Here is a 23,624-nt window from a genome sequence, read left to right as displayed (position 1 = left end):
ATTGCAACAATTGTGCGTTGTTTTTTTTTTTGTTGTTGCTCGTTTCATGAATTCCATGAATACACGAATGGATCGAGGCACTCGTTTACATAGATGCGAGAATGTTTTTGCATGTAAAATGTTTTTAATTGAAAACAATAAAGTTTCTGGCTTTGGGTGTTGCGCGACGCCAGCGGCAGCATCTACCCTCCCCCAATCCCTCTAGCTCTTTTCGCTCTCATCTCTCCAGATACAATGCATAAAATATTCCATAGAAATATGAAATGCTTCAACCAAATGAGCAGCTTGTGATGCTGCAGATTGATATGTAAACGACATGTGAATACACTTTTTGCAAATGTCAAGAAACATCTAATTATTATGCCGATAAAACTTGTTGCGAATTATAAAGTTTTCAGTTTATTCTTTTGGCTTAAGGATTTTCTGAGGCATATTTTATACATTTCGATTGCTACATTTGATTAGCTCCAAAAAGTATGCTATGGATTTTAAATATAATTAGATTTTGATATATAAATAATTATAAATTAATAGTATTTCTAGTAATAGTTGTATTTAGTTAGGGATTATCTAGAACATGTATAGTTAGAGCGAGAGAGAAAGAGAGAGGAATATATAAGACTAGATAGTACATGTGCAGCGAGAGAAAGAGACAGATAGAGAGAGAGAGAGACAGTGTGTGAGTGTATAAGAAAAACGGGAAATATCTCTTGATCGAAGTTAGAATGAAGTTTCACGGAATTCAAAGGTTCGAAGAGAGTATAAATTATAGAAGCCATTCGAGTTTCCCAAGTTCTCCATAACAGTTAAACTGGAAATAAATGTTAAATAAAATGTTGAAAAAGAAAAAGATTTTCAAAGTGATAATTTATTGTAGCTCAATTCCATTCTTTACGCTTATTTAGAAAATATATATAAAAATATATCTATATATATACATATGAGCCTTAAACGGTGCCCAAACGAAAGACATTTGTGAAATGCCCGATATTAATTTGTTGGTGAGTGTAAATACTCTTGGCAAAGCTAAAAGCTGAGCATTCACGGATTGTGTTTCTTTGTTTCAGGCGTGAAAGCGAGCTGAATGAAAATGGAAATGGAAAAGCCAGTGATACCCAGGCGATAGATAGATACAGATACAAATGCAAATGCAGATACATCTTTGTGTGTGTGAAAGCAACAACAACAACAACAAATGCGAAAGTGATAATTAAAAATCGCGCAGTTATTGTTGTTGTTGCCGCTGTTTTTCTCTATACATATATGCTGCATGGTTATTGTGTTGTCAGAAGTGGGATATTGCAATCAGGCAACATGGCGGCAGTGTGTGTGTGTGTGTGTGTGTGTGTGTGTGTGTGTGTGTAAATGTGCAACATTGCGAATGAAGTGATCAATGTGCCTAACAATGATTGACGGCATTTCAATGAAGTGAAAGGGCTGCTGGGCTGTGTTGGTCGTTTAGGGGCGGGGTTGCAACAGGCTGGGGCGCCATTGGGGCGCTTGTGTAGGGTCTCATGCTGATGACAAACAATTATGCAAAAATTGCAAGCGTTTGCAATTTTGTGCAAAATTAATTTTGCATTTTTAATTTTGCAAGGGGACCGCTTGTCTCTCGCTCTCTGTGTGTGCGTGTGTGTGTGTGTGTGTGGCAGCTTAAAGTAAAAATCTTTAATAAAAAGTATAAAAAATAAATAATGCTGAGGCAGCAACACACCGAGCCAATTCCAGCCGAGCTATCACAAAGGATTGATAAGTGCTCGACTTCGAGCTGGCATCAGGCGAGCCCAGCTCCATAATCTAAAGGCCACGTGTCTATTGTCGTCCACCATGGGCTGATCTCGCAGCCGCAGCCGAAACTCAGCTCATTCGCCGCGCGTTGCGTCTTGACGGCGGTTGTGCCCGTGCGAGAAGCAGAAGCATGACGTGCGTTCAGCTCAGTCGGGATCTGCAGCAGCAGCTGGTGCTGTTGCGCCTGCACCTGGAACAGCCGGCCATGCAATTTCCAGAGATTTGGCTGCGCGACAATTGCCAGTGCCCCAAATGCTATATGCAACAGACGCGCAGTCGCCTGCCGCACGGTTGGAACTGTTTGGACACCGGGGTGCGACTGCAGCAGCTCAGCTGGTGCGCGGAGCAGCAGGCGCTGCTGATAGACTGGAGCGATGGCCATCAGTCGAGCTATGCGCTGGGCTGGCTCAGGGCGCGTGATTTCTCGCCCGCGAATCGCGCGCGTTATTTGCGCGACATTTACCGCCCCGAGCGCCGGCACTGGTCCGGCCTGGAGTTTGCCCAGATACAGCGCGAATTCCAGTACGAGGAGCTGCTGCGCAACGATGAGACGCTGCTGCAGTGGCTGCACCAGCTGGCCGTCCATGGCCTGGCGCTGATCCGGCAGGCGCCGCTGGAGGCGCACGTGCTGCGGCAGCTGTGCAACCGGGTGGGCTTCATGCGGCGCACCACGTACGGCGATGAGTGGAGCGTTCGGGCGCAGCCCGGCGCCAGCAATTATGCGTATATGGCGGCGCCGCTGCCGCTGCACACGGACATGCCCTACTTTGAGTACAAGCCGAGCATTACGCTGTTGCACACGCTGCAGCAATCGGAATCACCTGGCGGCTGGAATCTGATCAGCGATGCGTTCCATGTGGCCGATCTGTTGCGGCAGCGGGAGCCGAGCGCCTTTCAGTTGCTCAGCGGCACGCCCGTCGATTGGGCGGACATTGGCAGCGACAAGGAGCTCTACTTTCACAATATATGGCGTGCGCCGGTCATCAAGTAAGTCCACCCCCCCTCCATCCACTCTTTCTCTCTGGCCTGCTCTTATCTCTGTTATCTGTGCTGCCACACACACACAGCCTGGATGCCAAGGGTCGTTACGTGCGCATCAACCACAGCATTCCGCAGCGCGACAGCCACTTCAGCGTGCCCCCGGAGCAGGTGCGTCCCTGGTATGAGGCCATGGCCATGTTTATACGCCTGGCCAACGAGGAGGCATGCGCCTTTAAGACAACACCTGGCGATATTCTAACCTTCGATAATGTGCGCATAGTGCACGGCCGCACCGGCTACGATGATACGGATCACAATGTGCGGCACATTGTTGGCGCCTTCCTCGACTGGGACATTGCCTATTCCCGGTGGCGTGTCCTCCGGAATGCGCTCGGGCATAACAAGTAGCTCTGCCTACTTATCTGCCTTATCAGTAAACAACACGTGAATAAAAAACATCCTCCCCCCCTTCCCCCTCTGCCGGGCAACTGTTTTAATCGGCTTGGAATATTGTGTCTGCTTTTGTATTTAAATAATGTGTTAATAAAGATTATCATATTTAATTAAAATACACAAAAAAAAGTTGTATTTCATTACTAATTTAATCGTTTTTAATGTTAATCGTTTTTTTTTTTTTTTTGCCTTTATTGGGATGACAAAATAATAACATTATTAAAACCTTTACGATTTGTTATAGAGTATTAAATATTTAATAGCCAGAGAGCTTTTGCTTGAAGTGCGAATGTTGTAAACGTGGAACATTATTTATTACTCCACTGTTGTCAGCTCATTGGAGTAAATGCTTTTGATCCCGTTACATACACATGTATGTATGTATATTGCAGGCAGTTTGTGAACAGAGAGGAAAAAGCTACATTTTATTTGCATATTCAGCTGTATGTGCGCATTGTAAGCTTGGCACATAATCTATTCCTTCACTGTTTACAACTCATTGACATTGCTTTTGATCCCGTTTAATGTCTCCACTGCAGACGGACAGCAGGCACAACAAGGCGCGAGCATTGCGTACAGTGTGCGTGGAAGCAGTAACACGCTATTGATCCCGTTACCTTAGATGTGTACGCAGACAAACGCGCTTGCACAAGAAGAGCGCATTTCGGCAGCATGGGAGTTTTGATAGTTGCGCGCTCAACCAGTTGTTGTTGTTGTTGTTGTATTAGTGCGAACGAGGGCTTGGCGTGGGCGCTAGCCAAATGAGGCAATTTAGTCAGTGCGTGTCTGTCCTGTCGATCGATCGTGTCATCTGCGCGTGTTTATTAAATCGTTTACCAATAAGGTTAATTTAACTAAATGGTGTGTTTAACGAGTTAAGTTTTATAAACCTCCGAGTCTTTTATCCATTGCCGCCTTTTAATTTATGTCCAATAATCAGTAAGATGTGCCTTGTGTAATTTTTAGTGCAGAGCTTTTTTCCGACACAAAATTTAAGCGCGAAATCCACACAGCGTGAGAGAGAGAGAGAGAGAAATGGTAAGCGTGCTTTTGTATGTATGCATTATACAGTTAGGTATTTATCTACATAATTATACGCCTGCAGGGGATATTATAATTTTCTTTCGAAGTGTGTAACACAGAAGATGGCACATGCTTTGGATTTAAATATTAAATGCAAAGCTTTTGTTGACATAAGATAATATGCATTTAAAATAGCCAGCGAATTTGATTTAATTAATTATTTATTTCTTTCGGATTGGAAGGATAATAAATATATGTGGAAAAGTAGGTAACTGTTTTGATGTTGCTGCATTGCAGGGTATTTGTTAGTGCATATAGTTAATGTTGTTCATTAATTGCTATTAACTAGGGAACACATGACTTTAAGTGAAAGTCTGCGACACGTCATTGTTTACGCGCAGCACAGAAGCTGCGAATTTCAAAGGCCCTTATCAGTTAGAAGTGTATGAACGTGTTTGCTTGTATACAAATACAAGCACATGTATGCATGTATGTAGGTATGTACATATATGTTGTTTTTTGTAATACTTTGTTTTGGCATTCGCGATTAGCTGTTTATCAATTTATGGCTGAGCCAGAGACAAACATTGACCCGGCTGAGCTTTTAGTGTCAGCGTAAATCACACAAACGTGCTGAGCACCCTTTAAAGCGAGCAACAAGGCAGGCAAGGCAGGTGAGTTGGAGCGGGGCGTGTCAAGGTGCGCGTTCTGCGGAGTGGGGTATTTTTACGGCATTGCCACATATTGACGGCGCCGGAAGCTGTTGCTGGTTTGTTTTACTTGTTTTGTGTTTGTGCTTGGTGCTTGGTGCGGTTACCCAGTGGCAAATCCTTGGCAAATCTTTTTATTTATGTCATTGATGCCACACACACACACACATGAAAAACCCACATACACGGCATGTGATTTTGGTAGCAGCCAAGTAAATCCCTCTAATAATCCACATAATAAGCAGCTGGAGAGTCGGCAAACAGCAACAGCTGACTAAAAGGGTTGCTAACCCACCCCCAGGCAGTCCAAACCCCCCCGCCCTCCCGCCACCGCACACAACCTTTCTCTTGTTTATAAGTTCATAAAACTGAACGAGCTGAGCGTTTGGTCTGTTGCACATAAAAGTGAAGTAAGAAATAAGAAAAAAAATACCGAGTCGCAAATCCAATTTCTGTTTGTGGTCTGGGCCAAGTCTCTTTTACTGCTACCAGGGCCATAATGTGTAATTGAAAACCCTGCGCTCCACTATTGCACCCCCGGGGCCCCCGCCACGTACGCTTTGAGTGTGTGTGTGTGTGTGTGTGTGTGTGTGGGTCGGTCCCCTCTAAAAACTAATTGGCACAGTTGTGGCCAGCCAAAAGTGTAAGGTTTATGCCGTGACACTGACACCGCTGGCCATTATGTAAACAAGGCCAAGAGCCAAAAGTCGTGGCGGCAACTCTTGCCAAAAAAAAAAAAACACGGCTGTCGCGCTGCAAATAATGCGCTCAATTTGTAGACACTTTGAAGAGCGAAACGCAGACAATTGCCAAACTAAAATGCTTACATACAATTTCCGCTAACCCGCCCCCTCATTACACACAGCCAAAACGGGGGCGGGCAGAAGGGGTTGGACGGATTTCATACTTGGCTGTGGCCCAGTTTTTGGTTTGTATTTTTTTTTTTTTTGCCAAGATTTGGCTCGCCAACGTTTTTTTCGCCGTCGTTGAAAAACTGTCACAATGATAAACATGCGGCAATTGACGCAATCATTGTCTGTCCATGAATTGAATTAAATTAACTCAAGTGCGACAATCCCAACCCTCCTCCAACCCAACTCCAACCCTTCGCCAGCGAACTTTCCAACAATCCTTCAAGCATATGGATAACATGCACTCAATTTTTGTAAATACCCTGCCGAAGGCTATCATAAGTTTTTACAAGTGTTGTGTAATGCTCTAAATATAATATTGCTCAACACTTTTTATGTACATATTCTTGTTTAAGCTGATTAATACATATATGAAGTGTTCCTTTCTATTTAAATTGGGCTTTCAGCTAAGATTTGTTTAGGATATTTGGTGCAGGTTTTTTACAATTTAATTAACAATTATTGATATCCGATTGCTTTACATAAATATATAATATATATATTATATTATATTATATTATTATTATAGCTATATATCCCTGTTACAAGATAAATGATCCATTATTGTATTTATATATGAAGAATTTTTTTCCTTTTTTGCAGAGATCTTAGACAAAGTGAACAACAATATGGCAAATACTTGAAGACAACTCGTGATTATATAATATAAATCTGGTAAGTGCAATCGAAGCAAAGTAAATTTTTTGTAATGATATATTGTTGACTTCAATTATGCTTAAGACCCCTGGACTTAAGACCTTTCTATTTTGAAATAAGATAAGAAAATGAATTGAATTAGAATTTAATACTGGGCTCTCATTAAAGATCTGCTTAAAGCATCGCAAGTGTATTTAATATTCGATCGAATACTCAGTTGACTTTATCTCACAGCTGTATTGTTGTTTCTTGTTCTAAGATCAGTTGGGCATACTCATAGAAGGGGCTTTAAAGGGTATTAAATATTCGATCAACTATGCTGCGGTTTCTTTTCTTATCCTGTTATCCTTTTGCTGGCAAATGAATGGCTTGCGTCATGCACGCGCAGACATTGGAATCAAACTAAAATAAGTATATGGAATGCTGTGTATCAAATCATATCATACAAATGATAGTCAACCCTTTTGTTCGGCGAGCTGGTGTGTGTGTGTGTGTGTGTGTGAGTGTAGGTGTGTGTGTGTGCCTGAGGGGGCGTATGCGTAATGCGGCCTGTAATTCCGTTTGATTTTGCTGCAGGACATTAGCGCGGGCTCAACATCGCATTTCGCTTATTAGAATTCGCTTGTGCCGCTGGAGTGTAATAAATTCTGTTGCTGTTGTTGCTGCCACAAGACGCACACACACAGAGAGAGAGAGAGAGAGAGAAAAAGAGAGAGACACATATCCATGTGCCACACATACGCCACAAGCTACAGCAATTTCAAAGTTTATCACCAAAGCGTCTGCAACTTGTCTCCATCTCTCCATCTCTCGCTCTCTCTTTCTCTCCTGCCTTCTCTCCCTCCCTCTCTCTCTCTCTCTCTCTCTTCATGTCTTGTCTGCACGTCTACTGTGGTTATGTGAAATCACATCGTAAAAATGTCCAAGTCCAAATGCTGTGCGCCAAAGCTCATAAGTCCTGCTGCTGCTGCTGCTCCTGTTACCCCTGCCTCCTGCTACTGCTGCTCTGGCCGCCCTGCTGTTTGTTGCCTTACCGTTTCACCTGTCGCTTGGAATTGGCATTAGCGCACAACCCTTTATTTTTTTTTTTGTTTTTTGGCCTTTCAATTTATAGATGGTGCGCATATAAATATTTATTTCCATGTGCAGCTGCCTACATTTGGCTGGCGGCGCGCAGCAGCACCGACACCACCAACAACATCGTCATGCCTTGGCATCATTATTATTTTTATGATGGCCTTAAAAGCATCGTACTGGGCGATCAATAAACATTCATGTCTGCGCCGTCTCGACTTGCAGTTTTCAATGTTTTTCAATAAGCGAAAGTGCCTTGCCACCAAAACATAACGTGTTGCAAGTTCAGCGTGTGCGCGTGTGCGTTTGTGTGTGTGTGTGTGTGCCATCAAATAATTAAAGGTCAGCCAACCAACCGACTGCCCCGCTTCAAAGCCCATCAAGGCTTTTATTCAACCCGACCCCGGTTGATATTTCTGCACACATCAGCGATCCAAATATTCTGTTTGAGCTTTGGGCCTTATCATTATTATCATTGTGTATTTTCCATTTAACATTAGCCGTCATTTATGACCTCACATTTAACAATGCAAATACGTGCAGCCGATGCGAACTGATGCTGCCTCACGTAGCACAATTTTAATTAGGCTAAACGCAAACGCAGCTGCCACAGAAACGCGGTAAATGCTTGCGCATGCGAAATCTTGCAACAATATGTGGCAGCATCGTGGCTATACAAATAATGGGATATGTATTGAAGCATAAAGCACATCCATGTAAAACGCTGTAATATTGATATTTGCATTAAATGCATTTCAAAGAAAAAAATTAGTCATGCCTGAGTTTTCTTTTTACAAAAAATGAAATATTATATAAAAATAACTTTATTTATAATTCTGTCAAACGCAAATAATAATGAATTCGTATTATTTGTGTTATTTTTATGGAAATTTAAATCCGTTCCACAACATATTTATTTACATTAAAAACTGGATATGTCGCATGCTTCTGCTCGATTCCACGAAATGAATACTTATTAAAAATTGATTTAAATAATGATTAAAACACATTTATTAATATCTCAGTACTTCAATACATTAATACATTAATACATTAATACATTAATACATTAATACATTGATACATTAATACATTAATACATTAATACATTAATACATTAATACATTAATACATTAATACATTAATACATTAATACATTAATACATTAATACATTAATACATTAATACATTAATACATTAATACATTAATACATTAATACATTAATACATTAATACATTAATACATTAATACATTAATACATTAATACATTAATACATTAATACATTAATGCATTAATACTTTAATACATCAATATGTCAATACATCTAGGGTATTACCAATTCGTTCACATTACATATTGTCGCGTGTTGAATACCTTCAAGGGCTTCGGCTCGACTAAAGATTTGAGGTGCAATTCAGGTTAATGGTAACAACAATCGCTGGAAATGACAAATTGGAAAATATGCATATGGAAACAGAGCGGAAAATGGCTCATCTACAGACTGCAGGCGGGAACAACAACAACTACAGCAATAACAAGGACAACAATAACAATAACAAGGACAATTATCAGCGAGCATAATTAGCGCATAAATTGAGTGACATTTTGAATTAATAATATGCCCGGCATTATAATTATCTATGATATATATGAGACAGAGAGAGAGAGAGAGAGAGAGAGAGAGAGCGAGAGAGCGAGAGAGAGGGAAAGAGAGGGAGAGAGATTCCCTGCAAAGTTGCATAGCAATTACACAAATCCCATAATGAAGTTAAGAATTAGAATAGAAATCGTTGAAGGTAAATGTGGGCGGAAAATCGGGCAACAGTTTCTGGTGCTGCGGTCAGCTGCAGCTTTAGCTTCATTTGCTGCAACCAATTGTGGAAAATTGATTAGATGTTGTTACCGGCTTGTTACTGGTTAGCTGCATGCAACACAGCACAGCACAGCTTGCCACAAGCCAATTTGCAGCTCGCCTTTGTTGCTGCCTGCCGCATACCGGCAGAAAGGGAGCCCTTGCCAGGTGTTGATGTTTGCTAAGTAGCCCACGCCCATGACCCGCCTGCCGCCCGCCGCCCGCCGCCCGCCTTGTTGCATGGTCTGTTGCACATTGCTTTGATTATTTTCTATTTTGCAACAAATTGCATGCAAATAGTTGTTGCGGCCGGGCAACGTTACGGTTCTAGCAAAGACATTTAATATTTTACAGTTGCAACCACAATATTGACTTTTCACCTTCAACCGAAAATGTGTGTGTGTGTGTGTGTGTGTGTGGAGGGGTGTGCGGAGGAGAGGTGCAGCTGAAAAAAGCTTGTACATAGGTACACACAGGTATTTGGCATGCGGGCTGCTGGCTCCAAAAAAGGAGGCAACTCTGCCAAATGTATTAGCCAAATAGGCAGCCATCGATGCCAGTGCCTGGGCCAGGTGCTTTAATTAAGCTCGCATTTGATTAGGTATAAATAAATTCTGTGTGTGTGTGTGTGTGTGTGTGTGTGTGTGTGTGTGTGTTTGCTGCAATGGGCAATTAGACTGGCGACTTGAGACTTGCAACTTGCCGCCAGCTGTTGCCTGGCAGCCAATAAACAGCAATTTGGTTAATTGCTTTACGGCCATATGTGTGTGTGTGTGTGTGTGTGTTTGCGTGTGTGCGTGTGTGTTTATATAAATTCATATGTGTCAATGCATTTGCAGCTGCCTGAAAATTACTTGAGAGCGCATTTTATGAACTTAATAGTCCATAAGCCTAGGCACAAGTGAGCATGTGTGTGTGTTTGTGTGTGTGTGTGTGTGCGAGTGTGTGAATATATGTGTATCGTGTGTGTGAACTGTCAACCCTTTTCGGGCTGTGCGGCTGTTGCCTCATTAGGCGGCAACAAACATTTTGGCATTGACGTCTCAAATAAAAATTCAAAGTTTTCTTTTTATGTGCGCTCATAAACAGCATTGAATTGCCCGGCGTGTGTGCGAGTGTGTGTTACACACACACACACAAACACACACACACACATTTGCTTGCCTTTTTAATAGTTAACGAGGCCTGGGCCTGCCTATGCGCTGCTTTGTATTATTTTTTTCGGGCGCATATCCTGGCAATCTACCAAAAAAAAAAAAGGAGAAGAGCAAAGAAAAGGGCTGGAGGACCCTTGACAAAAACTGGTCAAGGGCTGCTGCTTGCTGCTCATTGTGCGGCATTGTTGCCAGAGTGTATGCCCTTTATGGGCGCATAAAAATGGCATCACCGGAAATTACAAATGTCCATATAATGTCAATACAAGTGCAGATTAGTGGCTGTCATGTGGCTCATTTTGCCAAACGTGGGCAGCAGGGGGATGGCGTAGGCATCGTGTCAGTGGGCGTGTCAGCAAATGATTTTGGCAATTGTGTTAAAATTCAAGTCGAAAATAGCCAGCCCCGTGCTAGAGATGTGCGCGTCAATATCAACGACACGATGTTTACACACATGAAAGATTATATATTTTCCTGATCAGCATCAAGAGCCAAGTCCACATACGCCTGTCCGTCCGTCTCTCTTTCTATGCAAACTAGTCTCTAGTTTTGAAAGCTCCCGTCTTTAAACTTTGCATAGGTCCCTCTTTCTGTTGCAGTCATATGTCGGATGCGGTCGAAAAGAACGTACTTGTATGTAAAACTTTTTATTTATTAAGATAACTTGACCAAACTTGGCATTTCATAGGTTCACAGTGCTACTCACATATATTGCAAAGCTTTTCAACATCGGAATACCATATTATATAGTTGGTATACACACGATTGGCTGAATATTTAATTTTAGTACCTTAAACTCTCTTCCCTAGCCGAATAACATGATCCCATTTGACATTTTCTGCTTAATTTTAATCTATAATCTATGTACTTCTATATAAGTTTTCGTATGGAAACTTGTTTTTCTTCAATTTATCTTCGTTTCCTTTAGTTTTCTAAAGTATCTGACAAATTATTTCAAATTTTTCACTCGATCTCAAATTCGAATGTACATGATATTTTTTTAATAATATAAAGCTCTTCTATTTTGATTTCTTTGCTATATTCCACAAAGTTTGACACGCGCGAAATGTGTTTCAGGCAAATTGAACACGCTCGTCTGTTGCATCGTGCATGCTCGTGGCACTACGCAAAAAACACGACACGCATCCACTTCAAAAACTAAGTGCACAGCATCCCAGCTCAACCCCCAGACGCTGCCGCAACCCCGCCACCTGTTCCCCCAGCTGCCACAACTTATTTGCTTTAAACAAACAACTGACAAATGCCGGAAGTCATTTGCATGCACAGCGCTGGATCTCTCCCTCTCTCTCTGCGTGTGTGTGTGTGTGTGTGTGTGCGTGTCGCTCGGTTATGTGCATGTGCATGTTTAGATGGATTTGTCGATTTGTGGCCGGACTGCAAATGCATTAAATGCCAGCGTAAACACTGAAACTTGGTAATCCTGCATAGCTAGCCGGCCGTTCAGACAGAGGCTGTCAGCCACGCCCACACACACTGAGTGCGCGTGTGTGTGCGTGTGTGTGTGTGTGTGTGTTGCTGTTGCTGTTGTTTTGGCATTTTGTGTTAATTTCATGCCAAGCAGCGTGCTCGTTATGTGTGCACACACACACACACACACGGACAGACTTATTGTGGTCCCTGTGCGTCTCTGAATTATGTTTTTGATTTTAGTTGACAATAAGCGGGCACAAATTTATTGTCTACAACTGCAAAATCGAAGCGTTGACAACAACAACAACAACAACAGCAGCAGCAGCAGCAACTGCAGCGTGGGCGTTTTGCATGGTGCCAACTGCGACAAGGCGTGGCGCTGACAGCTACAAATGCACACACACACACACACACACGCACATTAGCACGCACAGTGCAGGAGGCTGGCTGCGTGTTGCATTTGCAACTGCAACACGCCGTACTTGGATATTAAAGTGCATGCTGGCTGCCACTTGGTGGTGCGGTGTTGGCCCCTGTTGGGTCTGCGGTTCCTGCGGTTGCCTTTGCCAGCTAAAATTGTTCAAACTTTGTTCCATTTTAATTGAACATTTGCTGCTATTTACGAGTCGCACGAGCTGCGTCTATTAAACAATTAAATAAACGCCAATTTAGAGCTAGAAAAAACAGCTAAACATTCGTTTTTAAATGTGCAGCTAATAAACTAGGCGCTAACTTGTGTCAAAAGTATTGCGAAAGTTGTATATAAGCTTTTCTTTATAAGTATAAAAATATTTATTCTGCCTGAATGACTGACTGATTTACTGACTGTATTAACCTTATGTGCGAAAGGTGCACCTTCAGACGGCGTTTCGGGAAATTCCGCTTTTATCCTATATAGACAGAGGCTAAAATTTTCCACCTCCATAACTTGGTCAAAACTCAGCCGATTTTCATAAGGTTTGGATTTTTGATCATGGTTTGGCCTCTAGATCAATCTAAATCTTAATAAGGCAAAATTGTTCTTCTATATTATACATATGTATATTATTTTACAAATGTATTTTCGGTCTGAAGTCTTAGCTTTGGGTAATATCCCTATTAATTTTTATGTTTTTGAAACATTTTACATTTCCGACAAACTGACTTGGCGTGCAAGTTTATTTGTGTGCGGCATAAAATTGAAGATGACATCATAAACATGCGCGGCTGATGCTAGTCATGGGTGGGTCGATTGAGTGTGGGGGGGGGGGGGGGGGGGGGGGGGGGAGTGTTGCAGCACAGTACCATTTACCTACGAGCTGCAGTTGGATTTTGGCCTGCAGTCAAGATGAGTTCCCAAACACGCGCTCAGCTCTGAGACAGAGGCATAGCCGTAAAGGTGTTTTTATGACCGCCATGGCAACGAGGCCTGGTAAAAAGGAGTGTGGTGCGGTGGGAGGGAGGCAGGGTGCAGCATAGTGTTTGTGTCAGGCTCTGTGTGTGCAGTCGATATTTGCACGCGATGCTGTCCTGTCCGAAGGTCCTGTGAGTGTGTGTCGCCCAGCTGTGCTTTGGTCGGTTGCCAGCAGTTGTTTGGCCTGGCTAAGCGGCAAGGATTGGCTGCCAGGCAACTGAGCGAGAGGGAGAGAGCGAGAGAGAGCGACAGAGAGAGAGAGAGAGAGAGAGGGAGAACGGCTGATAGCTGCTAAGTTGGCTTGCAGGTGTGATTTTATGCAATTTGCTTTCATATTAAATGAGTAGCTGAAGCTCAGCTTAAAAGGAGTATGGGGGGATGGGGGGAGGTAGAACTTTCATTCACACAAAACAAGAAAGAAAGAAGGAGAGAGAACAAAAAAAAAAACGGAAGCAGGGCGTGGCAACTGGCGACCCCTATGTCAGATACTATGGCAAAAGTAACTGTGCAAACGTTGCAGCTGCAAATCCGCAATCAGACAAAGCAAATAATTTTGCAAAAATAAATATGAGGGATTATGGTGCAGCAGGCGGGCGGCCAACTATGTGAGTGTGTGTGTGTGTGTGTGTGTGGGTGGGTGGGTGGTTGGTCGCCCTGAAAAGTATGCTATAATAAAATGCAGCTAAGTCGAGAGCCGAGACAGTCAGACATTTGGCTTGTTCGGGCGATATTAAATTTCAAGTGCATGTGTTAAGCCCGCGCCGTGGCAGCCACTATTTGTGGCACAGGCCGTCAGCCGCCTACCGCCTGTCGCCATTGCCATTGAAATGTTGTGTGTGTCCTTGTGTGTGTGTGTGTGTCTTGCTTGCAGCAGCAAAAAATGATAGCCCGCAAAGGCTCACGCTCCCCCTTCACCTCCCCCGTTCCTGTCAATACGACGACTTTCGCATTTGAATGCACTTGCCACTTGAGAGATTAGCTCCCCTCTCCTTCCTATCCACCCTGCTTACCTCACCCCTCGCGCCCAGCACTCTTGCCACAAATTTACCTTTGTCATGGCTTTTATTTATTTTTATTTTTATTATTATTATTGTCTATATCTTGGCTTAGAGGCAGCCTCTGCCCCAGCCTCTGCCCCAGCCTCTTTGGCAGTCATTATTTTGATTATGTAACTTTTTGTGCTGCCATTTTTTTTTTTCGACAGTTTGTTTGCATTGCTGCCCATCCCCCCTGCACCACCGCGCACCACCCTGCATTCGTCTCCTGCCCTGCTTCCAGTTCAAATCATATTTTTTTATTATCTCTCTCTCTCTCCCTCTTGTCATTGTTTGGCTTTTGTTGTTGGCTTTTTGAAATTTACTTTTAAAATATTAAAAAAAAAAAACATAGAATTTGCAAAACCAAACAACAACAACAACAACAGCAAATGGCAGCGCTCTAATGTCGTATAAAACTCATTGTGCAACAAAAAATAAATAAAAAAAAAAAAGGAAAACGTACTCCTGCTAAGAGAAGAAGAAGACAGCAGTTGCCAGCAACGGCAGTTGGCAAAATGCAGAATTAGTAAAAATTTTTAGCCAAATTAAATGACGGCCATTAGGCCCGGGTCGGGCCGGGCCCCATTGTTTGCGTTTGGCTGCACCGAAATGGGGCAAGCAATTTCCCGATGACATTGGCGGAAAAACAGCTAAAAGAAAACGAAGCCTCTCACATTCCCGACCGAGACTTAATGTGCATGCACATTTAAGGCGACAGCTAGGCTTAGATTATGCAGACTTTTCGCTTAGTCCTGCATTTCTATGATTTTCATTAATTATTTATTTATATAGTTATTTTCATTGCAAACTCCATTAAAGAATAATTTATTATTCATGATTTTTAAAGGCAACAAAATAATAATTAAATTAAATATAAATAAATAAAATGCACTTAAAAATTAAATTAGTTTCAGAAAAAGTAAAGTTAGTTCGCTTGTTATTGTAAGGTATTTTAATTTGTATACCCTTGCTGAGGGATTATGATTTTGTCATGAAATATGTAACGCTTAGAAGGAAACATCTCCGACCATATAAAGAACATATCTATATAGCCGTGTCCGGCTGTCTTTCCATTCTTACGTGCTTCCTTCCATCTCTCAGTCTGAAGGCTATCGTCTAGAAACTCTACATCTTACGGTTGCAGTACATCATATAGCTGACATGGGATATGTAGATTCTTGTATAGCAAAATCTACTCTTCTCAACATTTACGAGCTTCTCTCTCCTCACATATCTGCCAAACGGTGTAAGGTGAATGTCTAGAAAAGGGCATTAAATATTCGTTTTCTCGTTTATTTTAGAAAAATATTATACTTAATGTTTGGCAATAGTTCAGTTGTTGTTCGAACTATTTGCAGAAATCGATGAAAGAACAATTTAATTAACAGGCGCTCAAAATAATGATTGTGTTGTGTGTGAAAAGGCACACACACACACACACACACACACAGGCAGAGAGCTCGCACACATTCATGACAAATGCACGTCATTTGGCTTATTAGAGGTTTATTTCGCTTTTGGCACTCAACTACAATACAATTACGCTCATACACACACATGCAAGCACTTGTCGCCTTTGGTAATGAAATCCGGGTAAAATCAAAGCCCCACACACACACATACACACACACACACACACACTTAATTCAGGCCAAGTTTGGCATTGCGCGGCGCCAATTTGCAATTTCATTACAATGCTTAATCATCATTACTTGCCAACAGCCCAGCAGCCAACCCCCCCCCTTACCCTAACCCCTCATATAGCTATAAAGTGCGTGTGTGTGTGTGTGTGTGACACATTCACAATATTGCGTTCGCACTTCCGTTACAAACAAAAAGAAAAAAACTGAAACGCAGCCCAAAAACGACATTTGCAGTGCAACTTGATGTGTGTGCGTGTGTGTGTGTGTGTGTGTGCGTGCGGGTGTGCGTATCTGTGTGTCGAGCTGCCATGTCACCGTTCACATGGCTGGCTGGCCAGATTCACGTAGTCGCATTTGTTGCTACCGCTATTTGATTATATATATATATATGTGTGTGTGTGTGTAGCCATATCATGTGGCGTGTGGCACGATGCCGCCACCTTGCCACACTCAGCTGCCACACTCGACTGCCACACAGAGTGCAGCAGTAGTCCCGTCAAATGCAGTTTATGCCCCGGCCATAAATCAAAATTTTTGGTTTCTGCTGTCAGCCACTGGCAATGGCCACAAGCAGAAGAGCTCAGCTCCTCGATGTTGCAGCTGCCACGGCTGCTGCTGCTGTTGCTGCTGTTGCTGCCACGGCTGCCTTTTGCGTAACTCGTTTATTTTGTTGGCCATAATTTGGCGATGCCGCCAACTCTGGCACGCCAGCTGCACTGGCATTCCGGCATCGAGTCACGCTCCACCGCGACTCCGCGCTCTCCTGCATTGTGTCCATTTTTGCGACCAGCACCGAATCCTGCTAAAATATTGGTTTAGATTGTGTCAAACAAATTGAATTTGCGATTTTTTGATGAATCCAAATCGCAGCCAACGGCGCCTTTTACTAAGAGCGGGCCTTGATGGCAACGGCAATAGAATAAATGCATTTGCATTGGCAACTGTTGAAGGCATTTTTGTGCGGAGTCGTTTCTTGTTTGGCCTTTACGCCAATCATTGGCAATCGGCCTCAATCTGTTTGTCCATGCGAGTCCATTAAATGATAGTTTCGGCGAGGCGTCGGCTTTTGATGGGATGAAAGGAACTATTAAAAGTGAATCAAATTGAAAGTTCAATAAATAATCAAAATGAAAACAGAGAAATTAGCTCAACTTCTCCACGAGGCGATTAAAATTACTTTTGAGCTTCTATTTGGCAATAAAAAATGTAATTTAGAATGTCATTTGATTATAATTACCGAAAAATTCGACTTAAATTACACATTTATTAATTATAATTACTTTAGTAATTAGGTTTAGGCAGGAGACTGACGGAACGACTAACTGATTGTATGACTAACTTGCCCGATTGATTGACTTACAGACAAACTGATTTAACTGTCAACTGGCTGATTGACTAATTGAATGGCTGACTGACTGACTAACTGTCTAACTGTCTACATGACTGACTGAATGCCTGACAGACTGACTGCCAAATGACTGACTGACTTTATGAATGACTCACTGTCACTATAACTGACTCCATGACTGATTGACTGACTAGATTGCTTGATTGACTGACTGATTGATTAACTTGTTATATGATTGTCTTCGTAACTGACTGACGGAGTGACTTTATGACTTACGGAATGTCTAAACGACTGACTGACTGAATGTTTTACTGACCTCATTACTGACTTCATGACTGATTGACTGATTGATTGATTGAATGCGTACATGACTAAATTTATGACTGACTGACAGACTGTCTAGGCACCCGAATGGCCTCATGACATATCGAGTGACTACACGAAGTTCTGAATGATTGAGTATTTGACTAAATGGTAGACTACATGATTGACTGATTGACGAATTGATTGAATGACTGCCGAATTGACCGTATTAAGGATGCATTTAAATTTTTGTGAAAAAGTAGCATCTAAAATATGCAGCAAAACTTTTGACCTGGACAAGGCCGTTAGTCATCTATTTATGTATTTATATACATATATTTATCGATCTATTCACCACGTTGCCTCTTGCCTTGGCTTTTCATATAATATATAAACACGTTGCTGTTAATCCTTTTAGATATCTTGTTAAGGTCGCACTCTATCTTGTACTCTCTTTGCTTTCCTCTGCACTCCCGCTGAAATTTTTCCACTCAGTTTCTGGGTTTTCCTTAAAACACATTTGTACCAGATAAAAAAAATACACATATACAAAATATAGATGTGTGTAAAAGTGTGTGTGTGTGTTCATACTTTGCACTGAGCATCATTCGACATGCGATGCGCGCCTCATTTGCTCGGACTTTCAACGTCATCATCAACAGCGAGCAGCAGTTAAGTGTGTGTGTGTGTGTGTGTGTGTGTGTGTGTGTGTGTGCAGCTGCTGCTGCTGCTGCTGCGATTTTCACGTGTTGCAAGTTAATAGAAAGCCAAGTTATGGCCTGCAAGTGAATTTCGGACTGGCCATTGGACTGCGGCCAGTTTATATAAACATAAAAATCGTGCACAATGCACTAGACGAAATTTTCCACATGAATGGCAAAGGCCAGAGAAAGAGAGAGAGAGAGAGCTGTGCAGAGGCACAGAGAGAGCGAGAGCGAGGTAGAGAGAGAGAGAGAGGGAGAGTCGGCGAGCGAGTTACATGCATTTCTTACATTTTTCTTTTGGCGATTGTGGCTTTTTATCGGAGCCATCGATCTTTGGCCTTGCGTTTGACAGATCAAAATTAGAAATCAACAACAACAAAATGGCAACTACTGTGTGCCTGTGAGCATGTGTGTGTGTGTGTGTGTGTGTGTGTGTTTGTGCTTTTTTAATAGCTAATCGAACGGGTGGCAAATAATTTGCTGCATGCTTTTAGGCGCAGCCAAAAAAGTGCCAACACAAAATTGTAACAAGCAGCTTTTGTTGCGATTCGCTCAGGCAGCCAATTGGAAGTGGGCAGAGATGTTGCTATGTGTGTTTGGGGTGGGGGGAGGCAGCAAATGCCGTTATTCGCCGCGCTTATCGACAATGTGCGCCGTGGCAGACTTTAAGTGATTTTGATTCCAGTGATTCGCCTTTCATATGCAAAACAGGGCAAGTTAGCGGAGGGTTGGTGGGGGGACGGTGAATATGATGACGCAGCAGCAGGCACGCACTTGGGTTTGACTCCACTTGAGGCGCGACTTTGGGGCGTGCCCGGATGAAAAAAAGAATTGCCCGTTTAGCGGTTTATTTTAATGGCAGCAACAACAACAACAACAACAACAACAGCCAAATGCACATGCCACTTGGCAGCTCAGGCAGGTTCAGGTACAAATTTGCATTTGGTTTATTTTCGTGTTTTCCTTTTTTTTTTTTTTTGTATGTTTCCGTCAAATGGCGCCACTTTTGAGCGTTGTTTACAAATTTGATTTTCGTGTTTGATTTGAGCGCTGCGCTCGAGCGTGAAAAAGAGTGGTAAGGTGTGTGTGTGTGTGTGTGTGTGTGTGTGTGTGTGTGTGTGGCGCACGTGTCTGCGAAATGGAAAGCCAAATGGCAGGCAATGTCTGCCGGCGACTATTTATAGTCTGACCCCAGCTAAATGAAACTGTAAATTAGTGACTACACAAAGTAACGGCAAAGCGCGCGGTCATGGGGAGGGGGGTAGGGGGTTTGGATACATAATAATAACTGCAGCTCTACGAAAAGCAAAGAAGAGCAGCAAAACAGCGAAATATCAGCAAAGCGGCGCCTAAAAGCGGCAGCACCAGCGACAGTCGCAGCAGAGACAGTCGCAGCAGCGGCGCAGCAGCAGCAGCAGCAGCAGCAGCAGTTGTCGCTGCAGCATCAACAACAGCAGCGCAGGGGAAATGTCGCCGCATCTGGCAAAGAAAATGAACGCGCGGCGAATTAGTTAAAATGAACGCCGCACGAAGCGCGCGCACACGAACCAAAAACGAAGCGCAAACGAACGCAGACGATTGGCAAACGAAACGAGTGCAGAAAGCAGCAAACGGAGCTTTTTGGGACAGGAGCAAAGCTCAAGGCGCGTTGCTCTTACGACAGCGACTGCGATGCGTGCGCAGGCTGCGCTGCTGCTGCGGCTGCTGCGGCTGCTGCCGCGGATGCTGCTGCTGCTGCTGCTGCTGCAGCTGCAAAACCGTTAAAAATATTTCCCCTTAACGTTGCTGCCAGCTGCGCTGCCGGGCTTATCTCTGCATCAGTGTGTGCTTGGGCCAGTTGGGTTGGCGGCCGTGTTAGGGGGTGTTGGGGTCTCTGTCTTTGTGCTCTTCAGTTTTCGCGCACTCTTTTCATTTGCGGAGTTTTCCTTTTTGCGTGCGTCTTGCGTTGCCGTTTTCCTTTTGCATATCCCCACCCGGAAAATTCATCCTGCTGGTTGCGACGACGTCGGTATAAAAACGCCCGCAACGCATTTCGTTGCTCATAAGTTGAAATCATTGCGTCCAGTGTGTGCGTCCTGTGTCCTGTGTCCTGTGCGCTGTCTCCACTGTCAACTCACACACACACACACACACACACACTCTCACTCTTCCTCTGTCTCTGGAGCGCAGTTCGTTAAGAAACGCACGCACACACACACGCACGCACGCACACACACGCACACGCAAATACACTATCAAAATTTGTTGCTGTTCATATAAAAAAAAGTATTTTGAAACAAAAGTGAAAAAAATGTATTAAAAAATTAAAAAAAAAATAAACTATAAAATTTAAAGAAAACAGTGCAAAAGGCATTAAAAAAAAATAAACTGCTGAAATTGTAAATATTTTACATACAAATAAATAAATCTCTGCGCTCTGTGTAAGAAATTTGAATATTTTAAAATAGAATTTTTAGTGTTTTTTTCCTTTTTTCAGTTTATTTGATATAATTATTATTATTATTTTTGCCTAAATTGTACGCCTCAAACTAATTAATTGTCTATTTGAAAGTGTGTTTTAAATTTTTTGCAAAATTACACTTAATTTATTTGCACACCTTGAACACGGGCAATTAACAGGTAAACTTGAACCCGAACTCAACAACCGCTTTACGTTCATTGCCAGACACCAGAGCATAAACAAATATTTATAAAAATAATATAAAAGAGCAACAAAAATATAATTAAAATGACATTTGAATGCCATTGAACAGCTTTGTTAATTATGCGCGAGAGAAAAAAAAAAAACAAACAAACAACAACAACTACAAATAAACAACAAAAAGAACAACAACAACAACAACAGCAAGTAGAAGAAGAAGCAGATGAACGACAACAATGAAAACCTATGAAAAACGAATTTCAATTGAAAATCATTTAATCATGAAAATGTATGTAAATTTTCGTAAATTATATAAATTGTTGTAATTGCTGCCGTTGCCGCTGGACGCACATTTTGCTAGGTAAGCAAATAAATTTTGTTGAAATTCATTACATAATATCATCAGCTCGTAAAACATGGCATTAATTATACATTTCCATGCAAATTGCAATTGCAACACACACACACATTCGCACACACTCGCACACACATTAATTTCAGGTTTATTTAGTCAAGCGTTAAAAGCAACTAACAATATTCCGGAATTGTGTTTGTTGCATTGTTCTCCCATTTCAACAGCTGCAATCCTTTTTCCATATTAATTGCTTTGCTCAAGCATCATTAAATATATATATATTGGAAAATGTGATCTTTTATTGGGATTTAACTGAAATTTAGTTGCTTTGGCAACCTGGCAACTATTTTAGTTCGTGAGCTTGGAATTTTTCAAAGCCACATCTCACTTTACATAGACATAGAAGTCTCTCTCGGTTAGACAGGACAAATATTCTGTTATAAAGAAACAAATATTATTGAGAAGATAAAATATCATATCAAAATATGATATCTGAGCTAGTCAGGGCCGAAAGTCGAATCTACACTAGAAACATATTTCATTAGAGATGTCTCTCTGTCTGGACATATACTCTGATATATCATTGGGAAGAAATACCATTAAAAGAGAGAAGACTTACATTAAGACTCAGTTTAAATGCATAATTATATGATATCTTTTATGTCTGGCCATATATTCAGATATATAGAGGAATCTTATAACATTGAGAAATACTATATATAAATTCCGCTTTCATATAAAATTCTTTTGATCTCTATCAAGCGAAAGACTGCGAAGTAAGGGTAAAGTTACAATTTTGTAGCTCATGTGGTATTAACACAGACTAATATTGTAGGGTATCTAAGGTATCTGCCTCTGGCAGGGCTGTTATCTTTGGAGTTGCCTCCCTGTGATGGCATCAGAACATTCACAATAGAGCAGATTGAGCTCTTAGCTGGAATACTTAAAAGTATCTAAAGTTTAATAATTGAAATAATGCTTCAAAAATGATTTCAATGCAGCAGCTGAACATTGAAGTATTTAGAAAATGCCAAACAAAACCATTTCTGAAGTTTTTATAAACCTTCTAGAGTTCTTCTCGGTTTGGATTTAGGTATCTTATGCAAAAGAATACCATACAGTCCATTGACTTATGTTTGTAATAAAATAATAAATTTAAAGAAATATTTAAATACGAGAACTGCAAGAAAAAAAGGGAATAACTGAAATCGTTTCGTAAATAAACTTAATCCGATTGGCAACTGTCGAAAACTTTTCAAACTCGCATTCAATTAAATGCGCATTCAATTCAAGTTGTAATTGCATTAAAAACTTTGCAGAAATAACAAAATTCATGTTAAATAAAACGTCAATCAAAACGAGCAAAAAACAATACAAAAAATGAAAAGGTGGGGGGGGCTTGGAGGGATCAGAGGTTGTGTCCAAATAAACAATACAATCGAATACAAATTAACTATATTGTATTTTTCAAATGTGACGGCTCATTTATTGGCAAGTTAAATGAACGAATGCCATGAATAATGCGAATGTATGCAACACTTTCAGTTCAACATATTCATGAATATTTATTCAATGCTTGTATCTCTGTGTGTGTTTGTCTGTGTGTGTGTGTGTGTGTGTATTTCTGTGTCATTCATACGGCCAGTCGTTTAATTAAATAATTGCTAGGCATTCGAAATGGAGCATTTTAAATTTGATTTGCAAGTTTTGAGCGTCAAATATGCAACAACAAATGTAATTAACGTGCAGATCAAAGTGCGTGTGGCAGGCAGAGAGAGAGAGAGAGATATAGAGATAGAGAGAAGGATAGGGAGAAGGAGAAAGAAAGAAAGAAGAAGAAATGAAGAAAGAAGAGAATGGTAGATGACGGAGAGAGGGGGAAGAGAGGAGGAGAAAAGGGGAGAGAATAAGAGATAGATGGAAAGAGAAAGAGAGAGAGCGAGAGACACAGAGAGAGAGAGAGAGACACAGAGAGAGATAGAGAGATAGATAGAGAAAGACAGAGATAAAGTAATAGATAGAGAGACAGAAGGAAAGAGAGGACCGAAGAAAAACTGAAGAGAGAGAGAGGCGATAGAAATTGAGAAAAAACAGTCATTGAGAGAGAGAGAGAGAGACAAAAGAGTTGGAGAGAGAAAAATAAAGAGAGGGGGCGGGTGGGGAG

General features: G+C 41.7%; 2 protein-coding genes across 2 annotated transcripts in view; both read left to right on the top strand.

Moving 5' to 3' along the window:
- LOC6626614 (dymeclin) overlaps positions 1-23,624 on the top strand; it is a 106,822-nt gene that overhangs the window by 47,372 nt on the left and 35,826 nt on the right. The window contains exon 7 of the mRNA XM_002048672.4: positions 6,470-6,541. The gene's annotated coding sequence lies outside the window, so the exon portion shown is untranslated. The remainder of the gene's footprint in view (positions 1-6,469; positions 6,542-23,624) is intronic.
- On the top strand, positions 1,868-3,334 carry LOC6626970 (gamma-butyrobetaine dioxygenase). Its single transcript, XM_002048677.4, has 2 exons — positions 1,868-2,775; positions 2,856-3,334. The coding sequence occupies exons 1-2, from the start codon at positions 1,919-1,921 to the stop codon at positions 3,175-3,177; spliced, it is 1,179 nt and encodes a 392-aa protein (XP_002048713.1). The 5' UTR covers positions 1,868-1,918; the 3' UTR covers positions 3,178-3,334.

This window comes from Drosophila virilis, chromosome 5 (genome assembly GCF_030788295.1).
Source record: "Drosophila virilis strain 15010-1051.87 chromosome 5, Dvir_AGI_RSII-ME, whole genome shotgun sequence".
NCBI classification, from domain to species: Eukaryota; Metazoa; Arthropoda; class Insecta; order Diptera; family Drosophilidae; genus Drosophila; species Drosophila virilis.
The sequence above is the reverse complement of the archived record's forward strand: the minus strand, read 5'-3'. Positions and strand labels throughout refer to the sequence as shown.

Excerpts from the sequence above, each read along its gene's own strand:
- LOC6626970 (XM_002048677.4), top strand. The coding sequence starts at position 1,919 with ATGACGTGCGTTCAGCTCAGTCGGGATCTGCAGCAGCAGCTGGTGCTG. Across the intron at positions 2,776-2,855 it reads TGGCGTGCGCCGGTCATCAA|CCTGGATGCCAAGGGTCGTT; the intron begins GTAAGTCCACCC and ends ACACACACACAG.